This window comes from Chlorocebus sabaeus, chromosome 17 (assembly GCF_047675955.1).
Source record: "Chlorocebus sabaeus isolate Y175 chromosome 17, mChlSab1.0.hap1, whole genome shotgun sequence".
NCBI lineage: Eukaryota > Metazoa > Chordata > Mammalia > Primates > Cercopithecidae > Chlorocebus > Chlorocebus sabaeus.
The window spans coordinates 46,280,685-46,306,009 of record NC_132920.1 but is presented as its reverse complement, the minus strand read 5'-3'; the positions used below and the strand labels follow the sequence as shown (position 1 = coordinate 46,306,009).

At 37.9% G+C, this 25,325-nt stretch overlaps 1 protein-coding gene across 1 annotated transcript; it reads right to left on the bottom strand.

Moving 5' to 3' along the window:
- Positions 1 to 376: 376 nt before the first annotated feature.
- ENPP4 (ectonucleotide pyrophosphatase/phosphodiesterase 4) lies at positions 377 to 14,837 on the bottom strand. The gene is made up of 4 exons (XM_007972357.3): positions 14,618 to 14,837; positions 6,425 to 7,283; positions 5,601 to 5,771; positions 377 to 3,723 (listed from the first exon to the last, which is right to left on the bottom strand). The coding sequence occupies exons 2-4, from the start codon at positions 7,248 to 7,250 to the stop codon at positions 3,359 to 3,361; spliced, it is 1,362 nt and encodes a 453-aa protein (XP_007970548.1). The 5' UTR covers positions 7,251 to 7,283; positions 14,618 to 14,837; the 3' UTR covers positions 377 to 3,358.
- Between the last annotated feature and the right edge of the window lie 10,488 nt (positions 14,838 to 25,325).

Sequence of the window (25,325 nt, the reverse complement as noted above, 5' to 3'; positions counted from 1 at the left end):
CATTAAATACCTATGGCTATGTACAAAACAAAGTTTAAATATTAGACTGCTTCCCCCATCATCCCCACTATTTTATAATCAGTTTTTTTCAAATCTCTTCTCTTCTACCGTAAGCCAATAAATTACAGCTCTGGAGGCTCTGTAAAACTTACCTTGGCTTTCTTTCCAATGATGTCCTTATGCTGGATTGTATATTTATACACTGTTTTAAAATTTTTGTTAAAAGAGTTTAAAAAATCCTGATAAATATCTATTTGGGCTTCTATATTACTAAGTCATGTCAACATCTAGCACAGTAAGTATATTTTGCAAGAAGGTAACAAATGTAAAAATCACCAGTGGCACTGAACTTTACATTTAATAATTACAGTCAGAATGTTTTGGTAGATTTTATTCACACAAATTTATAAAATCATGAACAAAGTCATTAATTCTGAATTCAAGTAAGTCAAAAATATTTTAAATTAAGGCACTACATAACACATTTCTTTAAAGCACACTCATGTTATTTTATTTACACACTATTTTAAGAATTGACAATAAATACACATTTTCCATCTCCTTGTCCTTCATTTATAACTTTACGTGTTAACAAGGAAGTAAAACCCTCCAAATAAAAGGAATTAAATGCAATCATCCATAAAGCTTATCAGATACGGGCACAAGGAGGAGACACCCAAGAACAATGTAAAAACATTTTAATCCTTTAATGTTCCAAGAATTCTATAAATTCTTAAGCCAAACCTAATGGAATAATAATACAAAACCTATAGACAAACATTGAAAGTTTTTTCTATTGCTATTTACCAGAAGAACTGCATATAAATAACAGCAGCAGAACTGTCCTATGTTATACATGAATATACTTATTCTGAATTCACTGACTGAATTAAAAACACTTAATCAAAACCTTTCCCATTACCTTGCGGTATTGTTTCCTGGAGCCAAATGCTTTCTACCACCCAGAAAATAGAGCAGTATATTAGTTATTTAACAAAATACACACCAAAACCTTAATGTAAAAGGCTAGTTTTACTATAAGATTTTCTCAGTGTACTAAAGGAGTCAATGGCTTTAACAGTGATAATTTTTTTAAAGATACAAATGAATCAACACATAGTTGAATATATATGTTTTATTAAATAAATACTATTCTTGTTCCATCAACATATACTTTTTAAATTTTTGCTTAATTTACAAGTCAATATTTTGAGAATGTAAGGAAAGACAAATATGTAAATATCTTGTTGAAAGGGTTAAGATACTGACAGGACATCCCTTCCTATTCCATCCTATATAAAATCCACTCATGAGTTGGATGCCAAGTATAGATTTCTGAAACTGATAACCACCAGTCACGCTAATGCAATCATTAAAACTCACACCATTGCAAGGACCAAGTATAAAATATTCTGCTACTATTTTAGATACTTCAAAAACATCTACTTCTTTAAATGAAAAGCTTTAAATGTGTCAATGCTATTCGCTTTTTAACGGAAATTAAAGTAGAACTTTTCTATTATTCTGTTTAGATCAACTATTAATATTAACCTTTAGGATTACTGTTTTATGTGAAAAAAAATTGGAAATTTTTTAAAGCAAAATTAGTACTATTGGTTTTTATTTCATTTATTTTACTATTCTTAAAGTCAATTTATGACCAACAGCATGGATTATTTATATAGGGTTTGAAAATGCCTCTCAACAACCCCAAATACAACAGGCAGCAAATACCAGGCTCAAGAAATTAGCAGTGACTCAATAGGATGCATTGTATGTTTGATGACTGGCACCACTGTTCTTCTTTACCATCATAGATAATCAACATTTAACTGGGCTGCATATTTATTACACTCTTATATTTGTAAAACAGTTACCAAGTTTATTTTATATTGTCAAAACTTTACAGATCATACTATTAACTGCTCATCTCATGTACTGATGAATGGTTCTTGAGCCCAATTCTTCCCCTATTAAATATAATCTAGTCTGTCACAACCTAGTTTCTTCATATTAATTTTGACTACTAGAAGGTACCAGCTAGCAAAAGCAGGATGACAGTTCTTCACAATAAACCCTTGGCTCTGAACAAACGTTAAACAGATTATTTCTGTGATGCAAAGACTGGAGAAAAAAGTGGAGGTAGCGCTAAGGCTATTCTGCCACTTAACATATGAATGGTGTGAAAGACCAAAAGATACTAAATTCTGTTTAAAATTTCTTAACTATTCTATAGCCTAAAACGTAAGGTATAGTCCCAAAGATAAATATAAAAATCTCCATTCCTCATTCTGTCCCAGTCAAACTGAGATTTGTATTTGGGTCATAAATTTTTCTGTAGCATTTGGATACCTCAGGTTACAACAAACATGAGAGAGTTAAAAGATAAAAGTTAATGAAATTAAGTTATGATTTTAACTTGTGAGTTAGGAGAAAGTAAACAAATATGAAGTGCAAAAATAACCTTTCCTGAGATCTGTGTGTTTCAGGAATGTGGAAGCCTGGCCACAGTCCATCTCTGACCTCCGTCTATAGTAAGTCACATAATGTCCACACAACTACACACAAACACACTTGCACAGGCACGCACAAACAACTAAGTAATTTACATAAAGGCATTAAGCATAGAGAGAAAAGCACTTGTCTCTCTTTTCTTCTGAATTTCTTATTAACAACAATCTTCAGAAGATATAACCTTTAAGACTAACAGCTTAAGATGTAATGGTGACAACTCAGGCTTTTATCAAATGGTCTCAGTTGTTTTTTTTAAATAGGTTTCCTTAAAATATTTCTTCATTTGCTATATCTTTTCTGTCTGCTCCAACTTTATTAACCAACACAGAGCATTTCCTACCTCAAGAGGGTACTTGAAATACAAACTAATTAAAGGTAAATATAAAAATATAGGAAACTTTTCCTCCCTAATATACAAAATTCACAAATTGCATAAAGATTTCTATTGTTTTCTTTACAAATATATAAATTTATTAGAAAAACATGCCTACTAAATTTTGGTATATTTTCATTTAAAGATGTATCACATCTTCATTGCAAAATAAAAGCAGAGGAAATATTTTTCTCAAGCCATTTTTAGTATTTCTAGTTAGGGTTGATGTTACCTAATGATTTCCTACCAGAAGATGTGACCTAATGATTTACTAACAATGTTACTATGGTCAGGGTTATCTTATTAGCAAATGCACCAAAACAAAACACAAGGAAAACAAAAGAATGATTTTAACATGCTTAGTCTAAGTTCTTTGTCTTTCAAAGTATTCTTTTTCATAGTTACAACATTATTCTTTGGATGTATTCTTAGTTTTGTGATTAATCAAAGACACTTTGTCACTAACACTTGTCACCCAATTAAAGGATCATCATCATCTTCTTGTAGCTGAAGTCGAGAAAATGGACGAGGTACAGAAAGTCTATTCTGCATGATTATTATGAGGCATGTTAGCGTGGTTAACACCAAGAGTGAACCGACAACAATCGCGATGGCTTCTGGCAGATTAATGCACCACTGGTCAACTAACAAGCACTTAGTATGACCAAAAGTCCCATTATTGGGATGCGGTTTTAATCCCAGGATGTGGCACATCATTGGATAAATATCCACAATGTTAATTGTGCTATGCTTGTAGCCTTTGTGAAATGCAGGTCCGTGGGCAGCTAGAAATGGATGCATACTAGGCAAAGAATTATCATAACCATGGTCACCTACTGAAAAAGAACAAAACAACATCAGTAAATAAGATCAGACTTTTTAGGAAAAAATAACTTGTTTCTAGTATATACACATTCAATTCTTTCAGAAAGGGACCAGAAATAAAAATTCCTATTTCTTCAACTCAGCTATGTTCCCTATTTCCCTCTCTCTTTCTCAAATACACACACACAAACACACACACATGCCCCTTTTCCCAATTGGTCATACCCTCAGACTTTACCACCACTTCTCAACTTGATGTACTTATCTTTCAGCCCTAGTACCACTTACTTCACCTGGCAATCTCAGCACTGTTTGCAAAAGCTCGCTGCAAACAGTACTAGTTATAAAGACAGTGGTCAGGCTGAGGGTTCTGTGTAACTGGGAAGAGCAGAAGTGAGTAATGCCAGAAAATGGAGAAAAAAAAAATCTGCAGCCTAACCTATCTCAATTGTTACAGGAAGGATCTTGCATTGAATGTGTTGTCTAACCTGGTGACTCCATCCCAGTAAAAGTCAGACTTAAAGAAAAGCATATGATAGTCCCTAATACAACTCCAATAATAAATTTCCAATTTTTAGCTTTAACAAATGTTGCCATTTAATGTACACCAGCTGTATTTAATAAGCTCCCACTTTCATATTACATACGGGTGACTGAGTGATGAGTATATTGATATTTGTTATATTATTCTTTGGTGGTATGTTTGAAATATTTCATCATAAAAATAAAAAATATGACAAAAAGCAGAATATATACAAAGATTTCAATATTAAAACATACACACACACACACACACACATATATATATATATAAGAAAAAAGACTGGATGGGGGGAAATGCCCACAATTAACATTTGCCTATAAATCTGTACTGAGGGATTATGGATAGTTTTTGTTCTCTTTCCTATGCTTTTCTATACTTGCAGTTTTCAACAACGAATATGCAACATATAACATTGATGTAAATAATATACAAACTTCATTGACCCTGAGTCTGTCCTATGCTTGCCTGATACTTCTAAATTGCTATATATCAGAGAACTGCAAACTACAGCCCATAGCGAAGGTCAGCCCTCCATCCTTTTTGTAAACAGAGTTTCACTAAAACACACCACTTCAATTTGTTTACAGGTTGTCTATGGCTGCTTTCACACAATAAAGGCAGAGTTGAGTAGCTGAGACAGAGACCAGCTGGCCCACAAAGCCTAAAGTATTTTCTACCTGGCCCTTTACTAAAAAAGTTTGCTGACCCTTACTATAGGCCACAAAATTAGATTTTAAAAAAAGCATTTGAATTGAATATGAAATATGGATAAATAAGCTTCAGTTTGAGGCAAGAACTGTAACTCTCCCCTATACATTTTCTCTCCTATACATTTTTAAGGAGAGATTTTGATGTATCTGTTTTGTTCACTTGGTGGATTTTTTTGTCTGGTTACTTTCTGGTTCTTGCCCAGTGTTCTAAATAGCTGTAGCATTCAGGTAAATGATTTTGTCACTGGGGAAGACTTAGGGTTACTCAGACAAATTTTTTTTAACACACGCAAGAACAAGGATTAGCTAATCTCTCCCCTTTTACTGTTTCTTTACTTCTCTTTTATTTTGTATAAATCAAGAGAATGAATCTTGAAAATTACTGACAGTAATTGCAGTTTTGGAAAGAAAGTACGACTATGCCTTCACTCTTAAATCTACTTTCTAATTTAAAGGTGAAATTGTGATTACTGTAAATTTCTATGAAATGAAGACCTGGGAATTATCTGGTTGAAAATTGAACTAATTCTTCTGTGTGAACTTCTTTAAATCGAAGTACCCTCTTAACACAACAGTATCACAAGGCATGATTTGTTCCTACGATACAACAGAAATATCTCAACTAAATACTTACATTTTTGTGATGATTTATTTAGCACAATTGTCCAGCCTTCATTTGCAACCAAAATAATGGGCTGAATCCGATCATTATGTTGGTAATAAAATCTGTTAGGAATGTCTTCTTTGAGATAAACATTCATATGAGAGTTACAGTTTTTCAGTTTGTTGTAAACCTCTGTTCTATCTGAGAAAAAAAGGAAATAGCAAAGGAAACAGTTATAATTGATAAGGAAAAAATATGTCTAACTAGAATAACTGGAAGTGAATTATATATAATATCATCTATTAAATCACTTCTTAAAAAAACAGAGCAATAATAATGTGACAGTGTTGGGGACTGATACACACAAACACACACCTTTCTCAAACATTAACAAATCTGTTTCACTTTGTGGATTACCGTGGTGGACTTTTATAGAAAGGGGACATTTTTCAGGTGTATCTTCCTAAGTAAACATAAACTAATTACATGTTACTACTAACTACTAATTCTGTGATCAGTAGAAGAAAGGTACCTCACACTGTCACCACTAAACATCACACACTAAAATCTAAGATGTTGAAGGATAAAAATTTCCTTTTTCCATTAGTGCAAATAATTAGATATATCAAAAGCAAAGAAATATTCACTTTGAAACTAAACCATAACCCATATAACTAAACCGTAAGTCAACTGCTCTAAACTTGTAAATAAGAGGAAAAACACATATAATCTCACTCTGAGTATTTGGTTCTAAACTATAAAAAGCCAGAGCTTCATTCTTTTATACAACCCACCCCCCCTCAATCAATTGCCCCATTCAAATAATAGTATCCCTCAGCTGAATGTTTACTTACTTATTTTGGGAAGTATTGCAGCAACTGGGCTCAAATCTATAAGAGTGTAGTATGAATGATCGATGCAGACATCCAAGTTTATCAGTCTATCCTGAGAACACTGGGTCATCCCATGATCACTTGTAATGATCACATTAAGATTTTCCCACAGCCCTAACATCTTGAGTTTTTGGACTAAGTCACCGATAAGATCATCTATTTTTTTCAACACTCTGCTCATGTTTTCTTTATCTTCAGGTCCATACCTGTGGCCACTTGCATCTGGTTCTTCCCAATAGAGTGTTGCAAAGGTGACTGGTGGGTTTGAATTGTTTAGCCACATAGTAATATTATTTAGTCTTTCCTCAAATGACACTGAGGAGTTGTAATTCATAAAATAGGAAGAGGTGGTATTGTGAATGGGTACATCAGTACCAGGCCACATAGCAGCAGCACTTGATCTGTTTTCCTGAAGCTGATTGGTCACCCAAATAGGTACTGCCTCATTCCACCAAAAAGGATCCTTGTCATTAGAGTCAGAAAAATGTTTCTTTGTGACTGCATCATACATGGAATTAGCCACAATGCCATGGCTTTCTTCATACAAGCCTGTCACAATACTGTAGTGGTTTGGAAATGTTTTTGTGATAAAAACATTTTTAACATGCTCTACCAAGACACCTTCTTTGATAAAATTCTGGAGATGAGGAAATTCATAGTTCTTCAGATAATCAGCTCTGAATCCATCAAAGGATACTAGTAGTAACTTAGGTGGCAAACTAGAGGAAGAGTCACTTCTACAACCAGTAATAAGTCCAGAAAACAAAAGTATCACTAATAACTTCATAATGAACACGTTGGACGACAGCAATCAGGGTTCCTAAAATGTAAAAACACAATTCATAAGTAGCAATGCTATTTCATTTGGGTTAAGTTTTAGAATTTTAGCCCACAGGAGGAGAGAACCAATATTTATATGCCAGCTTTACCTATATTAACTTAAATAATGCCATTTATTTAAAAATAAAGCTAAACTTGGAAAAAATAAAAATTGTCTTTACTTATCCAGTTTCCTGTTAATATATATGCCCTACTCTATCCTTTATATGGACCATTTTTATACTCCACATCAATACTCCTCCTAGGCTGTCATGCGCATTTGCTGCATTAGAAATTCCTCTAAAGGCTTAATAAAAATAGATGCAGACACTAAAATGATTCTTTTATATAATATAAAGTTAATGCCAAGCTTTCAGAGGCTCCAGAGATGATGATTATTTTTCCAGTTTAATAAATTGTACTTTATAGTTTCTTTAACCCACAGAAATAATTGGTGGAAATTCTACCATATTGGCTTATTGCCAGTTCTTGTGGGAAATATTGCTATAAAAAAGGGGGGATAAGAAATAAATGCTATTGAAAAAAAGCCCCCATCAGTCTGTACGTGCCCCAATAGTCACATGAAGTTGATTAACAAACATACAAACCCTACAGGGACATGGATGCTCCAGTAACTTATGAAGAAATCCAATAGCTATTGAAATGAATTTTATTACCACGTCCCTCTTAAACTTCCTTTTTGTGATCAACAACTATTTTCACTAATAGTTTCCCTAGACTTAAAGCTATCTCTGATTCTTTGTTCTTTTTTTTTTAAATCAATTCACTGATGACAAAAACAGCTTTTCCTTAATAAATCTCCCTGCCTTCAGTCTCTATCTTCTTTGGCCTCTAAGAAAGTAGGAGGTGATTTAGGCAGAATGATTCATTTTACATGGACGGGATGCCTCTTCCATTGTAACAGGAGAGAAGGGGCACAGGTAGGGGAGTAGACAGGTTTGAGGGCTGGAGGTGAAGAGAGTTGCCAGAGGTAGGGTCAATTATTGAGAGGGAGTAGAGTGGTAAAAGGTTCAGAGGTCTGAGGAACAGAAAAAATGTCTGAAATAGTTAATGTGGAGGATGGGTGAAAATGTGAGGAAACAGCAGAACTGGAGTCAATGTTGACAGCTGTCATGAATTTTCATAGTGACACGGTTGACTGGTTTTCTCTAGCAACTCAGTAAACCTGGCACAGGCATGAACAAAACAGGCAGCTGATCCTCCCTGGATTTGAGATTCTGCCAGAAACTGAAGGAAGACAAAGGAAGTTGAAGATGCTAACTAAAGAGCAGCTGAAATTTGGGCTCCAGCATCTAAGCTGAAACGGACAGATGTGAGAAGTAGAGTTTTTCAACTAGAGGTTCTGGTGAAGTCAAAGAACTAATTAAGATTAGTTAAGAGTAACTTTTAGTGAAAGTTACAAAGATCTGGGATGGCAGTTACAATGCAACAAGTGAATGCATTATTTCAGATTAAGAAGACCCTGAACATGGTAATGGGTATGCATGTTGAGGTCCCAGGTATGAAGAGCAGCAAGGTAACTAATATGATTATGAAGTTCAGGAGTCATGTATTGTGTATTCTCTCAAGTAGACTGGAAATACTTTCTCTCTTTCTTTCAAACATGCCACCTGGAGGATCTGTGTACTTGTGGTCAAATACTTACTGACAGTGGCTGTGATCCTCTTAAAAACTGACTTAAAATTAGAAAGACCAAAGGCACAGAATCTGATTTATGAGGATCTTGGGGTCTAGAAAATCTCTACTATTTTAATCTGAGACAGGTTGCCTTCTGAATATGGTGCATGGAACATTTGTTCCTGGTGCTCCCCAATAACCAAAAATAATGCAGAGTAACAAAACCACCTCTCCAAAGGACAGAGTAACAAACCTAATAAGGGATAGAGGAGGCATATGGGTATTTCCACAGACACAGCCCTAGTCATATCTCAGCAATTTCAGCTTTCAAGAAACTAGACAATGGTACTTTCCCTTTCATTCAATATTTTATGCTCCCAACACAGTGTTTATGTATGACTTAACTCCTCCCTCAGAGAGTTTTAACTGGATTCAATCAGATGATAGTATCATGTGGGTTGCTACAATTTTAGAACTTGTGTCAAGGGCATGCAGGTCTCCATGAAAGCTTGGATTGAGTAGATTCCCTGGTTTCTCTCAGTATAGTTCCCCATATCCAAATATTTCTTTCCAACAACAAAGACTTTTAAATCAGCAAATAGGTGGCACAGTATCTTCTCACAGGGAAAACATACTCATAAATTTACTTTTTGAAAAACACTATTTACTTCTCTGGCTCTTTCCCTGTGTAACTATTTTACATTCCCAACCAGTCCTATCCCATCGCACAGCTGTTCTGCTGCCAAATCCAATCTGATATGTGTCAGATGGAATGCATTCTCTATACCTCCACATCTTTTCCTCCTTCCTTAGTTCCCAATCCTTTAAAACAGCTTCACCATTCTCTCAGTCACAAAGAGATCCCCTGAGTATATGATCAGTTGCCAGTCTAGTCAATTCTATCTTCACATCATCTAATACAGCACATCAGACATAAGAATCACTAAAGGAAGTTTGTTAAAAGTGCAGCTGTCAAGTCACTATAACTAGGAGATTCTGATTCAGTCAGCCCACAGTAGAGGCCAGAAACCTGCATGTGAAACAAACATTTTTAACAGCTACCCACTCATCCATCTCTACTACTGCTATATTTCTTTAGACCTCAATACCTCTTGTCCAGAGCACTTTTGTCTCTTCATTCACCTTTCTACCTCAACCACCTTCCACTTTCTCACCTCACATCTACTGCCAACTCAGTTTCCCTGGGCACAGCTCTGTTCATATTCCCTTAATTAAAAATATATTCAACAGATCCCCCTGCCTATACAAAAAGCCCAAATGCCTGAGTCTCACATTCAAGTCCCTCCCTCCAATATCCAGGCCCAACTTGCATGCAAATTACTGTGAAATAAATACAGAAATAACTGTCAACTTGAATTTCCATTCACCATATTTCATTGTCACGATCTTTCTGAAATGTATTACAACATGTAAAGTATAATCATCATTCCTCTTGGTGGTCTATAATAGCTCTTCAGTATTAGTTTGCATTTCCAGAATATCCTAAAATTAGTTCCTACATATGAAGGCTGGCTCAGCAGACACCTGGGTCATTTTGTAAAAAATCATTCAACAAATATCTACTATCACTAATTCCATAACACAAAAGTATATGTATGTGCCATGTATTAGGGAACAAAGAACTTATACTTTTCAAATATATAATAAAGCAGGAGCATAAATAACAAAAATAATAAATCAGGCTGTCATCTGGAAAAAGACAAGCTTTACACTTTAATCAATTTTGTTCTACAACACCAAATAACAGAACAGACTTCAATCAGCAAATAGGTAGCACAGTATCTTCTCACGGGAAAAATACTCATAAATTTATGAGTACATATTTGTAACTGTGTTTGAGATTCATACACCATAATGTATTATTTTTAATGCTAAGAGAAATTACTAAAAATGGAATATTGTAGTATGTCTAAAAATTTTCCAGTAGATTTACCTCTAAGAGCAGAGGGGTGCCAAGACAATTCAACAAATGGTACAGGGACAACTAGATATCCACATGCAAAAGAACAAATTGGAGCCCTGCCTCATACCATACACAAAAATTCATTCAAAGTAGATCACAGACCTTGGTTAAGAGCTAAAACTGTAAAGCTCTTAAAAGAAAATGTAGGAGTAAATGTAGGAGTAACTTTTTGTAACCCTGGGTTCTTAGATACCACACCAAGAGCACAAGTGACCAAAATAGAAATGAACTGGACTTCAAAATTAAAAAGTCTCGTGCTTTAAACGATACCATCAAGAAAGTGAAAAGGCAACACAGAGAATGGAAGAAAATATTTGCAAATCATATATCTGAAGAGATTTGTATCTAGACTATACAAAGAACTGCTACAACTCAATAATAAAAAGTCGGATAATCCAATTAAAAAATGAGCATGATCTGAAAAAGATATTTCTCCAAAGACACAGATGACAAATTAGCACATGAAAAGATGCTCAACAGCATTAGTCATCAGAGAAATGCAATCAAACCCACAATAAGATAGCACTTCACACCCAGAAGGATGAGTAAATAAAAGAGATAATAAGTGTTGATAGAGAAAATGAAACTGTTATAAACTGCTACAGGAAATGTAAAATGGTACAGCCACTTTGGAAAATATTCTGGCAGTCTTCAAAGGGTTAAATATAGGACTACCATATAACCCAGCAATTCTACTATTAGGCATGTGCCCAAAAGAAATGAAAACATATGTCCACGCAAAAACTTGTACACAAATGTTCACAGCAGCATTATTTGTAAGACTCAAGAAGTAGAAACATCTCAATGTGCACTAACTTATGAATGGATAAATAAAATGTGATATATCCATATAATGAAATATTATTTGACAAAAAAAGGAAGGAAGTGCTGACACATTTTACAACCTGGATAAATATGCTAAATGTAAGAACGCAGTCACAAAAAATCACTTATTGTATGATTCCATTTAGATAAAATGTCTAGAATCGGCAAATCTACAGAGACTAAAAGTAACTATAGTAACTATCTAGGGCTAGGGGTTGGGGGGGAAATGGGTAGTAAATGCCAGTAGGTATAAAGTTTATTTTGGGGGTTATGAAAATGTTTTCAAATTGATTGTGATGACAGTTGCACAATTCCATAAAGCTGTACTCTTTAAATGAGTGAATTGAATGGTGTGTGATTTATATCTCAATAAAACGGTTATTTTTTTAAAAAGAGCAGAAGTGAAATTGTAATCTTAAATGTCCCGCCACAGAATAGGAAACATCTTTAATCTCATTTTACCTCAAAAAAAAAAGTGAATTTTATACTCCATAATACAGACTTGAGTGTTTTAATGTGAAAGCTTTATACCACTTCCCATGTGCAAAACAGACCAAAAACCTGTGTCCATCCTCCCCTATGAAATACTAATCAAAATGCTTCTTCCTCAAATCTTGAGTTAAAAGGATGCTCCAGGAACACATGCTGTTAATCCTGTGGCTCAGTAATCCCTCAGCACACTGCTGGCATCCAAGCATCGCAGTCCTTGTCCTCAGGATTAGGATTACAGACAAAGTGCAAAGACTATAGACTGAAGTCAGAAGGGTCCCAGAACCTGAGCTCACAACTAGTAGATGGGTGATCTTGGGTAGATCCAACTTTTCCTGGCTTCTGTTTCCTTGTGTGTAAAATGGGGATGTGTAAAGGTTACAGAACGGGCCCTCAAAATTAGTTTCCCTTTATCATTCTAGTTACGAAGCTGTTTGGGGGGGGGGGGGGGGGAACAAGTCTATACTATGACAGGCAGAATATTATTGTGAAACTATAAAATACACTAGGAAAAATTTAGTCTCATCTCCTCGCATATGATGACCTTTCATATGACTTTGTATATGATGAAGCTAAAGTCCAGTGATTGGCTGGGCTCAGAAAGCAATCAGTTGCTTTACTGTGTTCTTACTAATTTCATGTCCTCAATAAGTTTACAAATCCAGTAATAGCAAGTTAACAAATCTGGTAATAATCTCCAAACTATTAACAGAACTCTTCTTTTATTAGCAGTGCTGGATCCATGTCTACCACATTCTGTCTCATTCTAACAGGGAGTGTTAAGCTACAGACAAACCAACAACGAGAAGTTCTCAAGCAGTTTCCAAGGAATGAAAATAAAGTTTGCAGGGAATGAAACTGTTATATTACAAAATATTGGGAGAAATTCTGTAATTTTTCACACCCAAAAGGTGTCAAAGAGAAGAAAAAAAGCAGACCTCTCTGGACTGCAACCAAATATCCCCAAAACAACTGGAAGTATGAGTTAGTCTTCAATTCAGGGAACAAACTACCTTCTAACTTCTCTGGGAAGACCTTCTTGCATGGATGGAATGCAGTCAACTCTGACTGGGGCATTCTTAGCCCATGTGAAGCCAAGAGAGGATAAACCGTTACAGGATATGGTGAAAGAGATTTGTCACCATTAGCATGCCATCTGCTCTGTAATACAATGACACTCTCATACACCTTTAAAAACTTTATTCTATGTCTATAAATAAGGCCGTTACTTTTAGATTATTATCAGTTGCTTTCTTATAGTCTAAGGATAAAACATACACTCCCTAAAAAAAATTCCTTGGTCTTAAAAATCGTAGGATTCTAAATTATTCTCCGATTCTGTAAAACACACAGAAATTTCTAGCATACACAAAATTTTCTAGCATCTTCAAAACATACTTATCTTACTTTCTACATAGTAAAATACCTCCCTCCATTACGCCTTGTCGTTTCATCAGAATTTATTCCAAATTATATCCTGTAACTAATCTAAGTGGAGGTGGGGGGGAAGATGCACAAGTGCTGCAGGCCTCTTAATTTCCTTAAAATAGCTTGAAACAATCTCGGAGGTGGGGGGAAGAAGAAATAAAAGATCATAATACTGAAACCAGCAGTTGATATTTCACAGTAGTTGGCAAATCTTCCCTTCACACTTGGGTCCACCAGATTGCCTGATTAAGCAAAGCCCTTCTGGAATCAGATCTGGTGTAAAGCTGAATCCGCCTGTCACTAGTTGTACAATCTTGGTTGGACGCGTCCCTTCACTTCTCTGAGCCTGACTTTCGTCATCTGTAAAATGGGAATGCTATGATCTCACAGGGTGGTTGTGACAAGAAAAGAAAGCATTGTTTTTAAGTCCTTACGTGCTTTTAATCCAGCCCTTTAAAAAGGCACTTAAATGTACCTTTTATTGTTTGGTTGGCTTGTTTTCTAGGAAATTAGTTCTTAAATATATCTATAATTAACATAAACTCTAATCTAATATTCCCCAGACAGACGGATGTCGATGCCATGGGTGGTTCTCCTTCAAAACCAAAAGCCTGGCGACCCCTCCCCAGCTCCCCTCATTTTCACCCCAGACCCACCTTAGGTTCCTCTACTACCGTTCAGCTGACTTCCCTCCCTTCACACTTAACACCACAGGTTTCCTTCCCCAGTTCCACAACCACCTGCTAAATTTTCTTTCCTCTTCCCTTACTGGCCTCCGCCTCGGCCCGCCACCTCCCTGGCTTTCAGTCCCTTCGTGGACGTCCCCGCCGCGCCCCAGGGGACGTGCGTGTAGTGGGGGAGAATGGGTCAGAGGGTATCGTCTCACCATCTCTGTTTTCAAAGCCCCCCGTGAACTGGGGAGGGGGTGACATTGCCCCACAGAACGCCGAGCGCGCGAGGCGCGTACTCACCAGCCGCCGCCGCCGCTTCTTTCCAACACGCGGAACTCGGCGCTCGAGGCTGGTACTCGTGGGAAGTTGCGGGGAAGGGGGACCTGAAGGAAGAGGGGCGAGGCCGAGCTCTTCCTGAGGCGCCTGCGCAGTGGCGGGCGCCGCGCCGCGGGGCACAGCCCCAACCTCCCTATCTGCGCCGCTCGGGGCGCTCCGAATGTGCGCAGCTGCCAGGCGAGCGTCTACGGCACCAGCTCGGGACTGGCTGGGACAGGGCAGCAGAGTCTGAGACACGTCCTTGGATTGGATGCTAGAGCCAGAGTTGAATGTAACTTTCTTTCCGATTGGTTAGACAGGTTCTTGGAGGGGTCGAATTGGACCTAAGAGTAGAGAGGTTCATTCCACTCTCCCACCGCGCCCCTGTCTTATCATCCTAGATCTGGATGCCCTTCAGGGAACCTGAAAACTAGCGAGTCCCGGAAAGGCCTCTGGCAATTCCCAAGCCGATGACCTTCTGCCACTTAGTTAATGTGCACCTGGCAGCTTAGGTGACCGCGGAGAAAGCAACATTGGCTGCACCAAGGTCCGGCACAAGTCTGGAGAGGTTTCAGCCAGATCCAGTGAGTTGGGATAAATGAAACGTGGATCTACCATAGAAGTCTGTCCGTCTTACTGGATAAGCGAGCACCTTTACAGGGGAAGTTGGGTAATAGTTTAGAAGTAAGGTTAAAAGCAGCACAGTCCCTGCGGCAGGGAACCAGTAATGAGTTACAGCTGAGAAATGGGTGCTTTGACAGACGCGTATGTGGGATTGTGCTCCTGCTTTTAATGGAAAGATTATTCAATAGAATAATGTAACTAAACTTTCCAACATAAAAAGCAATTACCAAACAGAAGTAGAATTATTCACTAATAGTTGGGTTGTCCAGGCACACTTGGCAATGAGAGAATAGCATCTTTTTTCTCTTTTTAATCTGTAGTGCCAAACAGAACTTGGTATAGAAGTACTTACTAAATCATTATTGAATTTAATGGAACATTTAAAGGTGCATCAGGTTCGCTGTCCCCCGTGTTAAAATGCAGGCTTCAGGAGGTATTTTCTTTCTTGTTCACTACTGTATCTCCAGCTCAAATAGAAAGTGCAAATAAGAATATTAATGACATGTAATATCCTCAAGTGTTAAGCATTTAATAGCTGTAAATCCAGTACCTGGATTAGTAAACTGCAGTAGTGGACCTTAAATAACAAATTCTGAAGTTGGTCGCCTTGGTCTGAGCTTTACAATATAGCTGTTAACAACAATCTGGAAGCAGCCATGGAGATGATCTGGCAATAGATGTATTCCGTTAGATTATTAGTTTGCACCTAGATAAATTAATTCCAGTTTTAAGTCTCAGGTTGGCCTGTGCATTGGTGAATATGGGCATCTTAGATCCGTGGGCTTTCAAAGCTGGAGGGGATAGTAATGGGTATGTAGCTGAATCCCTAGAACCTGAAGACCCTGGGATCTGGTTTGAATACTCCCTCTATCACTCACCAGCAGAGCAATCATGGGCCAGTGTCTCAACCTATTTGAGCTTTCATTTCCTTATCTGCAAAATGGGTCTTGTTACAATACCAACCTCTTACTATCAAATGAATGAGATAAAGCAAGTAAAGTATTCAGCACAGTGTCTGACACATGTTGGGGATTATTATCATTATAACCAAAAAAAAAAAAAACCCCGATTTGAACAATAGTCAGGGTAAGGCCAAGTTTTGGGAGAATTTAGGTAATGTCCAATTACATAAAATTTAAGTTTAGCAGAACTTAAATTTTGTGGCATTTGGGGGTATTGTGCATATCCTGTTTGTTCATTCAGTAGGTGCATATGTGCTTAAAGGGTGGACAAAACTGTATGCCATCTAGGTCAGATGTGTGGTGAAGATAGCAGCTGGATGGGCATCAGGAGAGAAGAATTTTCTTTATCCACTGCTACTGCCTGTGTGGCTGGGTTAAATTAGGGCGTCTCATGCCGCCAGGGCTCTTGCTCTGTAAGATAAAGTGGTCAGGAACAGAGGGACAAAATAACACATAAGGACCTTTGGCCCTAAACTTTTGTTATCCTCTATATATTTACTATTTCAACCACAACCAAAATCCTGTTATAGTAAGGATATTTATCATCTTGTGGAACAAGAAGTCCAGAGGTAAGGCAGACTTCAGGACTGGTTGAGTTAGCAACTCAACGATATCATAATGTACTCAGTTCTTTGCAGCTTTACACTTGGCTTTTAACAGAGTTGCCTTCTGGTTCCTTTAGTGGGAAATATAACTACCAGCAGCAACAAGAACCATGTAATTCATTTTGCACTTCCACTGGGTGATACAAATGACGTCTAGATTTCTTCTGTCTTTTAGAAGTCTTCAGCAACCATCTCCTTCAATCACTTTGGACAGAACTGTGTCACATATCCAAATCTAAGCCAGCAAAGGACATGGTTACCTGTAGACCAATGCAGTCCACATCTTAAACTGAGGTCTCGCCCAAACTTTGCTTTTTTTCTCAGTGGAAATGAGGTGGAATGTGTGCTGGGAAGTCGGCCACAAAGTTCACTATAGTTTCATTGTAGGAATTTAATGATAATAAAAGAAAACATAATAGTAACAAATTTCTTATTTACAATGTGATTTTTAGACATAAGCATTGTTTTATTTAGGTAGGCAAAATAATAATTCATTTGTAATGTTCTTTCAACGCAGCTTTTGCAAAGGGAATTTTACATAAATTTTGGAAATATAGAGAAAACCTTTAAACCCATTTTATGTATAAGCATTGTTTTATTTGGGTAGGCAAAATAATATTCACTTGTTATGTTCTTCCAGCTCAGCTTTTGCAAATGGAATTTTACATAAAGTTTGGAAATATAGAGAGCCTTTAAACCCATTTTATGTTAGAGATTGAAATGAACTAGAGGCAATAGTCTAAACTTATTATTTACAAATCAATATACCCCATAGAGAAATGACTGAGCAAACATACAGTTAGATAGAAGAAATATATTCTAATGTCTGATAGCAGAGTAGAGAGCCTATAGTTAAATGTATTTTATATTTCAAAATAGCTAGAAGACAGGACTTGAAAGTTCCCATGACATAGAAATGATAAATACTTGAGGTAATGGATACCCTAAATACCCTGACTTGATTGTTTCACATTCAATGCATGTAACAAAATATCACATCTGCCCTATAAATGTATTTAGAATTATTATTTATTAATTAAAAAATTCACAGAAACTAAGTACAACTAGAGTATTTGCCTTTATGGGGCAATGTCAGATTTAGAAGCAGCATGTCAAAGGCAGTTTCTTTTTCTCCCATGAACTACACTTAAGACTGAATATTTATTCATTAACAAAATATTTTTAACATTGTATCCTGTTTTCAAAATTAAAGACATAGCTCTCTATACAATTATTTCTCTTCTATACTCCTAATTGTGCTGTATAACTCATTGCTGGCAGGAGTATGTCAGAAGTTAGAAGTTACAGGAAAAAGGTTTCAAAGCAAAAGCCACACCCTGCCCAAAGAAAAACAATTCCTGTCCACTGCTCAGTTCTAATTAAACAACGCAACTGAAACTAAATAAATGAATTTCAATAAGAGTATTTAAGGTTCACTTTTTAATATAAATTAGATGTTAAAGTAAATAATACAGATTTTATCTTAAATGTAACAAGGGAAAAGGACCTTATGAATCATTGCATTTTAGTGATTTTGAAAGTTCCTTTGGTGAAAACTTTTTACCTACTCCATTTTCAGTAAGATTATATTGGAATAATCTCAATCAAGTTAAGATTGTAAAATATTTTTAAGTGCTCCTTTAAAAAATGATTCTATATTAACCACCATGAACTATTGTGTTAGACCCTTCACTCTGAAGGAATTTTTCCAAATATTTAATAAAGCTGTGAAAGAATCAGTATGAATTCTTTTGAGGCTTTCCTGTGTGGAGAGCAATGTGCTCAGTTTTTCAAAAGATCCAAAAATAAGTAAGATTCATTCCCTGCCCTCAAGGTGCTTCTAATCTAGGAAAGTGAATGGAGAGGACATAACTCTGTTGCTTTTGCCCGCCCAGCATTTATTCCTTCTTCTGGCGATTCCTCCAGGAAACCAACCCACCTTCATTCTTTGACTATGGGAGTCAGATGGGGCTGATCGTAATTCTGCTCATCTGCTCATCTGGGGAGACTCCTAAGGTGCCAGCTATCTTGGTTTGTCCCGAATTCATAGAGGTTCCTGGGACATGGGATTTTTAATCCTAAAATCAGAAAAGCAACAAGCAAATCGGGGTGAGTTGGTCACCCTAACCCTGACTCAAGCTTGGCCTTTTGGAGCCCATTTTAATCCATTAACCACATGAATTAGTTCAGTGATGGGGACATGCCTCAGACCAGGCCATAAAGACTCAATTCTGAAACTTTTGTTGAAACAATTGGGAAAGAGTCAGTATTTCAGCAACAATTGCTAAATAGGTAGAGCATAAGCTTACCTATTTGGCAATTGTTGATACTCTACCTATTTAGCAATCATTGGAGCTGCTGGTGGCCATCATTGTCACTGTAAAGGGAAAGTCTTCCTGAGAATGAAGGCAACACAGAAGAAAGCACAGCCGAGAGCTGGAGTCTGACACGTGATGACGTTGAGCACGTGTGGTGCAAGTTTCCCTGAAGCTCCATCCTTGAACTTCTCACTTTACATGACTCAGTAAATTATCTTTTTGCTTAAACCAGTTTTAATTAGGTTTCTACTACTTGTGTCTAAATAAGGGCTCAGAAGAGGGACCATGTGTTTACACTATACCATCAAGTGAGGTAAATGCTATAAAAGAGTCCTAAAAGGAGAAGAGGTTAAACCACGCAGAAGTTAGATTCAGCTGCAAGAAGTCAGGAAATGGATTCAGGATGAGCTGGTGTTTGATTAATTCTTGCAGATTAGCCTGGTGTAAGTAGTTTCCTATGACTGCTCTAACTACCACAAACTTAGTGACTTGATCAACCCAAATTTCTTACTTGTAGTTCTGGAGGTCAGAAGTTGAGAATGGGTCAGCAGGGCTACATTCCTTCTGGAGATCTTGAAGAGCATTCATTTCCTTACCTTTTCCAGCCTCTGGAGGCCACCTATATTCCTCGACCTGTGGCCTCATACTGTTATCTGCAAAGCATCTTCTAATCTCTCCCTCTCTGATTCTGACTCTCCTGCCTCCTTTTTCCCTGATAAGGATTCACATCGTGATTACACATTGGGCCCACCTAGGTGATGCAAGATAATGTCTCCTCTTCTCAAGACCCTTACTTAATCACGCCTGCTAGGTCCCCTTTATCATGTAAGGTAACTTGTACGTTCTGGGGAGTAGGATGTAGACATCTTTGGGTGACTATTAATGTCTGGCTGAGGGAATAGCATTGGCAAAGGCACCAAGATAAGAGAAGTATATTAGTCCTTGAAAATAATTTAATTTTCCTGGAAAATATTTGAGGGATCGTTGGGATTGAGGCTAGAAAGGTTGGTTGAAATCATATGTTGTAGAGAGGGAAAGAATCATATTTCATTTAGTACTTAATGAGGTACAAAGCACTATACTTTTTGTATTATAGAAATAAGGATGAGGATAACATTATCTCTACCCTCAAAAAGTTTACAATGTAGTAGGGAGAAAGGCGTCTATATGTAAAGTGCCCAGGGTAGTCCTAGTTTATGCCTGTTGTGTCCCATAAATATTCATTGTGCCCCTTTTCACCTTCAAAATGTCTTGGTCTGGATGATGAAATATGTGATCACCCTACCTAAATGGCATCATCATCAATATTTATTGAATATTACCATGTAGGAGCCCTGTGTTAGACCCTGGGAGAAAGCAGAAGATAGAGGCAAATTCTCTGGGCTCAAGGTGTTTACCATTTAGTTTCAGAGTTCAAAGATGTTTATAACCTGATAAGATAATATAAATTATATTTAGTCAACAAAGCGGCAGCATAAATGCTAAACAAGAGAAACAGAAAATAGGTGCTACAGACAACAAGAGCTGTAAGAAGATGAGAGACATCCGTGCAGCCTGGGTGAGCCAGGCAGGCTGCAGCCAGTGAGATGTACAGTTGGCACTGGAGCTTCAAATGTAGTCAGGCTTGTGGAAATAAAGACGCACAGGAGGCACCCAGGCAAGGGCGTAGACCTGGGCCATTTGTGATGTGTCAATAGAGATGGAGAAAATTGTCACTGTCTTGTGTTTCAGTATTTCACTGAACCCAAGATATACCCTTTGTTAAGAAATCCTATTATTTTATATACCTTAAAAGGTATAAGAAAAATTGTTGCTAATCAGCTTTAAGAAACATTCTGATTTCAGAGATGTTAAAATGTGAAAAAAAAGTCTATTTTAGAATAAGTGAAATAAGATAATATTTCCTCTCAGATTTAAAGATTCTTGCTAAAGTGGCTCACCTCTGGACTTGTTTAATTTCTTTCAGTTTTTTAAAATTGTTATTTGGTGTTTCTAATCATTGGTCATCCTATAGCTTTCCCCCAAGGATATTTATATCTCAAACTATGGTACTCCAAAAATGTATGTAGAATTTAATAAACATTCTTCCTAACAGTATGATTAAAATAATTCTTTTTACTCAGAAACCCTCCCTTGGATCCTCCTTGAAATCTCCAGAATTAGTACAGCCCATTTAAGATATTAAAAGAGCTATACATTTTAATTGGGTTGAGTCCAGATAGAGTAATAGTTAACCAACACATTTGCATGTATTAGTTTACTGTTTCCCAAACTTGCTGAATTATAGAATCACCTGTGGCTTTTGTTAAAAATGCCCCAAGCCCCTCCTTTGAAGATTTGGATCTAGTAAATCTTTCGTGGTGTCTGAGGACTTCTATTTTTCACAAGCACTGGGTGTCTCATGATCAGGCATGTTTGGGAAGTATCAGATTAGGTAGTAAGTGGTAACCTGGTATCCTGCTGTGTTACATGGTGGAGTGTGGCTGACAGGACACCATGGGGACACTTGCACGAAGGGGAGAAGCTATTGCGTCAAACATGGGGCTCTGTGCACTAGGTAGAGAAGAGCCTCAGATTGGCCAGGGACAATTTGAGGTCACTAACTGCTTAAGGAAAGAAAGGAAGTCTAGAATAGTAATTGAACCTTGAATGTGTTGAGTGCTTTGCAGCCTACAAAATGCTTTTACATTAGAGTCTTACTTGGTTTTCACAACTGGTCTGTGAAAAAGCATGCCCTTTATATCCATGTTATTTCTAAATCACAGAGGTTAAGGTGTTCACCTAAGGTTCAATGGGAAGTGTCAGGGATGCAGGAGCAGTGGATGAAGGGAGCCCGTCTCTTCTGATGCCATCAGCAGCTGACTTCACCACACATCTGACCTAGATGGCCATCAATTTTGTCCACCCTTTAAGCAACCCGGCACCTACTGAATGAACAAAGAGGATATGGACAATATCCCCCAAATGCTAGAAAATTTAAGTTCTGCTAAATTGGATATTACATACATTCCCCCAGAACTTGGCCTTACCCTATTGTTCAAATTGGGGTACATTTTTCTGGTCATAATGATAATAATCCCCTGCACTTAACATGTGTCAGATACTGTGCTGAGTACTTGCTTTAAAACATCTCATTCACTCGACAGTAACCCCGAGAGATAGGTACTTAACGGGGCCCTTTTTGCAGATGAGGAAATGAAAGCCCAAATAGCTTGAGACATTGGCCCATGATTGTTCTGCCGCTAAGTGGCAGAGTGAATATTCAAATTCAGGTCTGGCAGGTTCTAGGAATTGTTCCACATAACCTTTACCATCCCCCCAGCTTTGACAGCCCATATTCACCAATTCACAGGCCAGCCTTGAGGCTTGAAACTGGAATTAACCTATCAAGGCACAAACTAAAGAAATCAGAAAAAAACAGAATACATCTAGCCTCAGATTATCTCCACAGCTACTTCCAGACTCTGTGGTCTTGCTAATGGTTATACCCTAAAGTCTTGTTAATGATTCTATGTCTCTTGGCAATGGCTATACCAATGGGGTCAGGGCCCCACTCTCACATGTTCTAACAATATAGATAATTTATAGAGGAGGATAAAAAAATAGCATGACTTTTTATAATTATATCCAAAATTTCCAGGTAATTTTACATTTGATTTGAACTTCCTTGAACTTTTTAAGGCCAGCTTCCATCCCTGAAGATACCGGTTCCCTCTTTTATGTCATGTGAAAAACTGGCTGGGCCCTGCCCTATTTCTGACCTGGCATGAATGCCATCTGATTTACTTAATCTAAGACCCCTGGGTGTAACTGGTTTTGTTAGATACATGTAAATATCTTTCCTCCAGATTACAGAAACCCAGGCATTACAATCTCTTTTGACATTCATTAAAAATAAAGGGTCTACTTGTTTCAGTGACATAATTTTTCAGAGATAAACAGAGGCTGCTTCTGTTGAAGTCACTTTTTGTAGAAGGCGTACACAATTGGTTAACAATACTGTAATTGTGTTAGTGCTTTCCGAAGGTAAAAACATACAAACAAAATGGAAAGTTTTAATTAGTGTAACTCTATAGTAAAACCCAAAAGCTGAAAAAAGAGAAAAAATTATGATGAAATTAGAGGACTAGAGGAAGCACAGTTTGGAGCAGCTTATCTGTGTTGCCTGCTCACACCCCTAACAGATTCTGCAGACCCAGAAACAGATTACGGAGCAAGAAATTTGGTAAATTAAAATACCTGGTAAGATGGGAAAGTCAGAATCTCTGCTCAGCCACAAGGTGTGGCCTTGGTGAAAAAGGAGGTGGATTTCTGACCCCTTTTCTAGGAGCTAGTAGAGTTCTGGCTTCTCACTGTTCCTGTTTAGATGACAGTGGTGTCATTATTGACTGCCCATAAATAACCTCTAGGCCCAATTCCTCAAATTACACTTAGCATCATGGTTTCCAACCATCCTCCTAAGCTCTCAACCAGAGGTCCAGAATCTCTCCAGGATCACCTACCGTGGTCCAGTCTCCAGGGATTCAATGAAGTTGCTAAGCTACTACTCAAATCCCCTGTCTTCTCACTTTCCTCTCCGCATAACTCATCATCAGTGCTCAGATATCCTTGTATCAAAGAGCTGTCTTGCTATCATCCCTGGATTTTTGCCCTGGTCACCCACTGGTTTATAGAATCCCCCAGCCACCCATGACCTCCATATCACTCTCCCATGTCTCCCATACACTCAGCAACCTCCCTCAGCTGCTCCTGTAGCCCTCAGACACATGCAGGACCTCTCAGAGATTTACGCAAGTTGTCCACCTGTGTTAGTTTGCTAGGACTGCCATAACAAAGTACCACAGACTGGGACGCTTTAAACAACAGCAATTTATTTTCTCATAATTCTGAAGGGTTGAAGAACTGTTAGAATAGGCAGATTGATGCAGGCATCCAGGAGGACCCCTTCAAAAAAGGGAGGTCTGGAAAATCTCACACACCAGAGATCACCTGAACATGCATGCTAGACAGGATCAGAGAGGAGGGCAAGTACCTACACAGGAGTTCCTACACAGGATGCCCAGTGGAGCATGCTCTGCAGTTAACCCAGTAGGAGCATGGAGCATGCTCTGAAGTTAACCTGACAGAATGTAGCTAGATGCATGCTGATAAGGAGGAAAGAGGGCAAAAGAGAAATTCCTAAGAGATACACAAGTGCAATAAGTATAGCTTTGACTGCTATCCCATCTGCCGGGGGTGATGGTGATGAGCAGTGCTGTCATTAGGTAAAATTTGCAGCCAACACTGGGCTGCGCATGCACATCTACTGACAGTAAAGGACTACTGACTCCCGCAACCCTGGTGTGGGAACTAGGTGGGGGAGAGGCAGGGACCTAAGGCAGTTGCGGAAAAACTAGACAAAGAGAAAAGGTAGAGACTTAAAACAGAGGTGGGAACTTCAAGAAAGGGTTTCACATAATAAAAACTGCAATGCAGAGCTCTTGAGGCTGCTGGCCTACTCACTCTTTCAGGAGCCCATTCTGCCCCATCTTTCAGAGTGCACTGTCTCTTTAAATAAACTCTCTCCTCTGCATTTCCCTTCAATAAAGCTCTCTGCTATCTTTGGACTGTTTCTTGGCTGAAATCTTTCTCCCAAAATGACTAAGGACTGAAAATTCCCCCACTTTCCGGTAACAGGACAATATCAAAGTGTCAGCAGAGAGGGTTTCCTCTGAGGGACACTCTCCTTGGCTTATGGATGGCCATCTTCTCTCCATCTTCATGTGGTTTACTCCACTGTGCATGTGTATGTCCTCATCTCTTTTGATAAGGACATTGATCAGATTGGGGCCAACCTCTGTGGCCTCGTTTAAATTAATTATCTCTTTAAATGCCCTATCTCCAAATGCAGTCATATTCTGAGGTACTAGGGGTGAGGATTTCAATATATGAATTTTAAGGGGGCAGGGACACACAGTTCAGCCCATACCATCATCTAATTAAAGAAGTGTCTGGTCCCCTTCCCAGCATGACTCACCTGTTTGCAGATTTGACCCACCTGCTGGTAAGTGTTCCACACCTGCTGGCCGGTGTCATATAACTGCTTGCTCACATGGCTTACCTGCCTGCTGAAGGAAACTGCCTACTTGCTGGGCTGTAAGAAACCCCTCACTTTCTAATAGCCACAGCCTGATTCCTGACATCA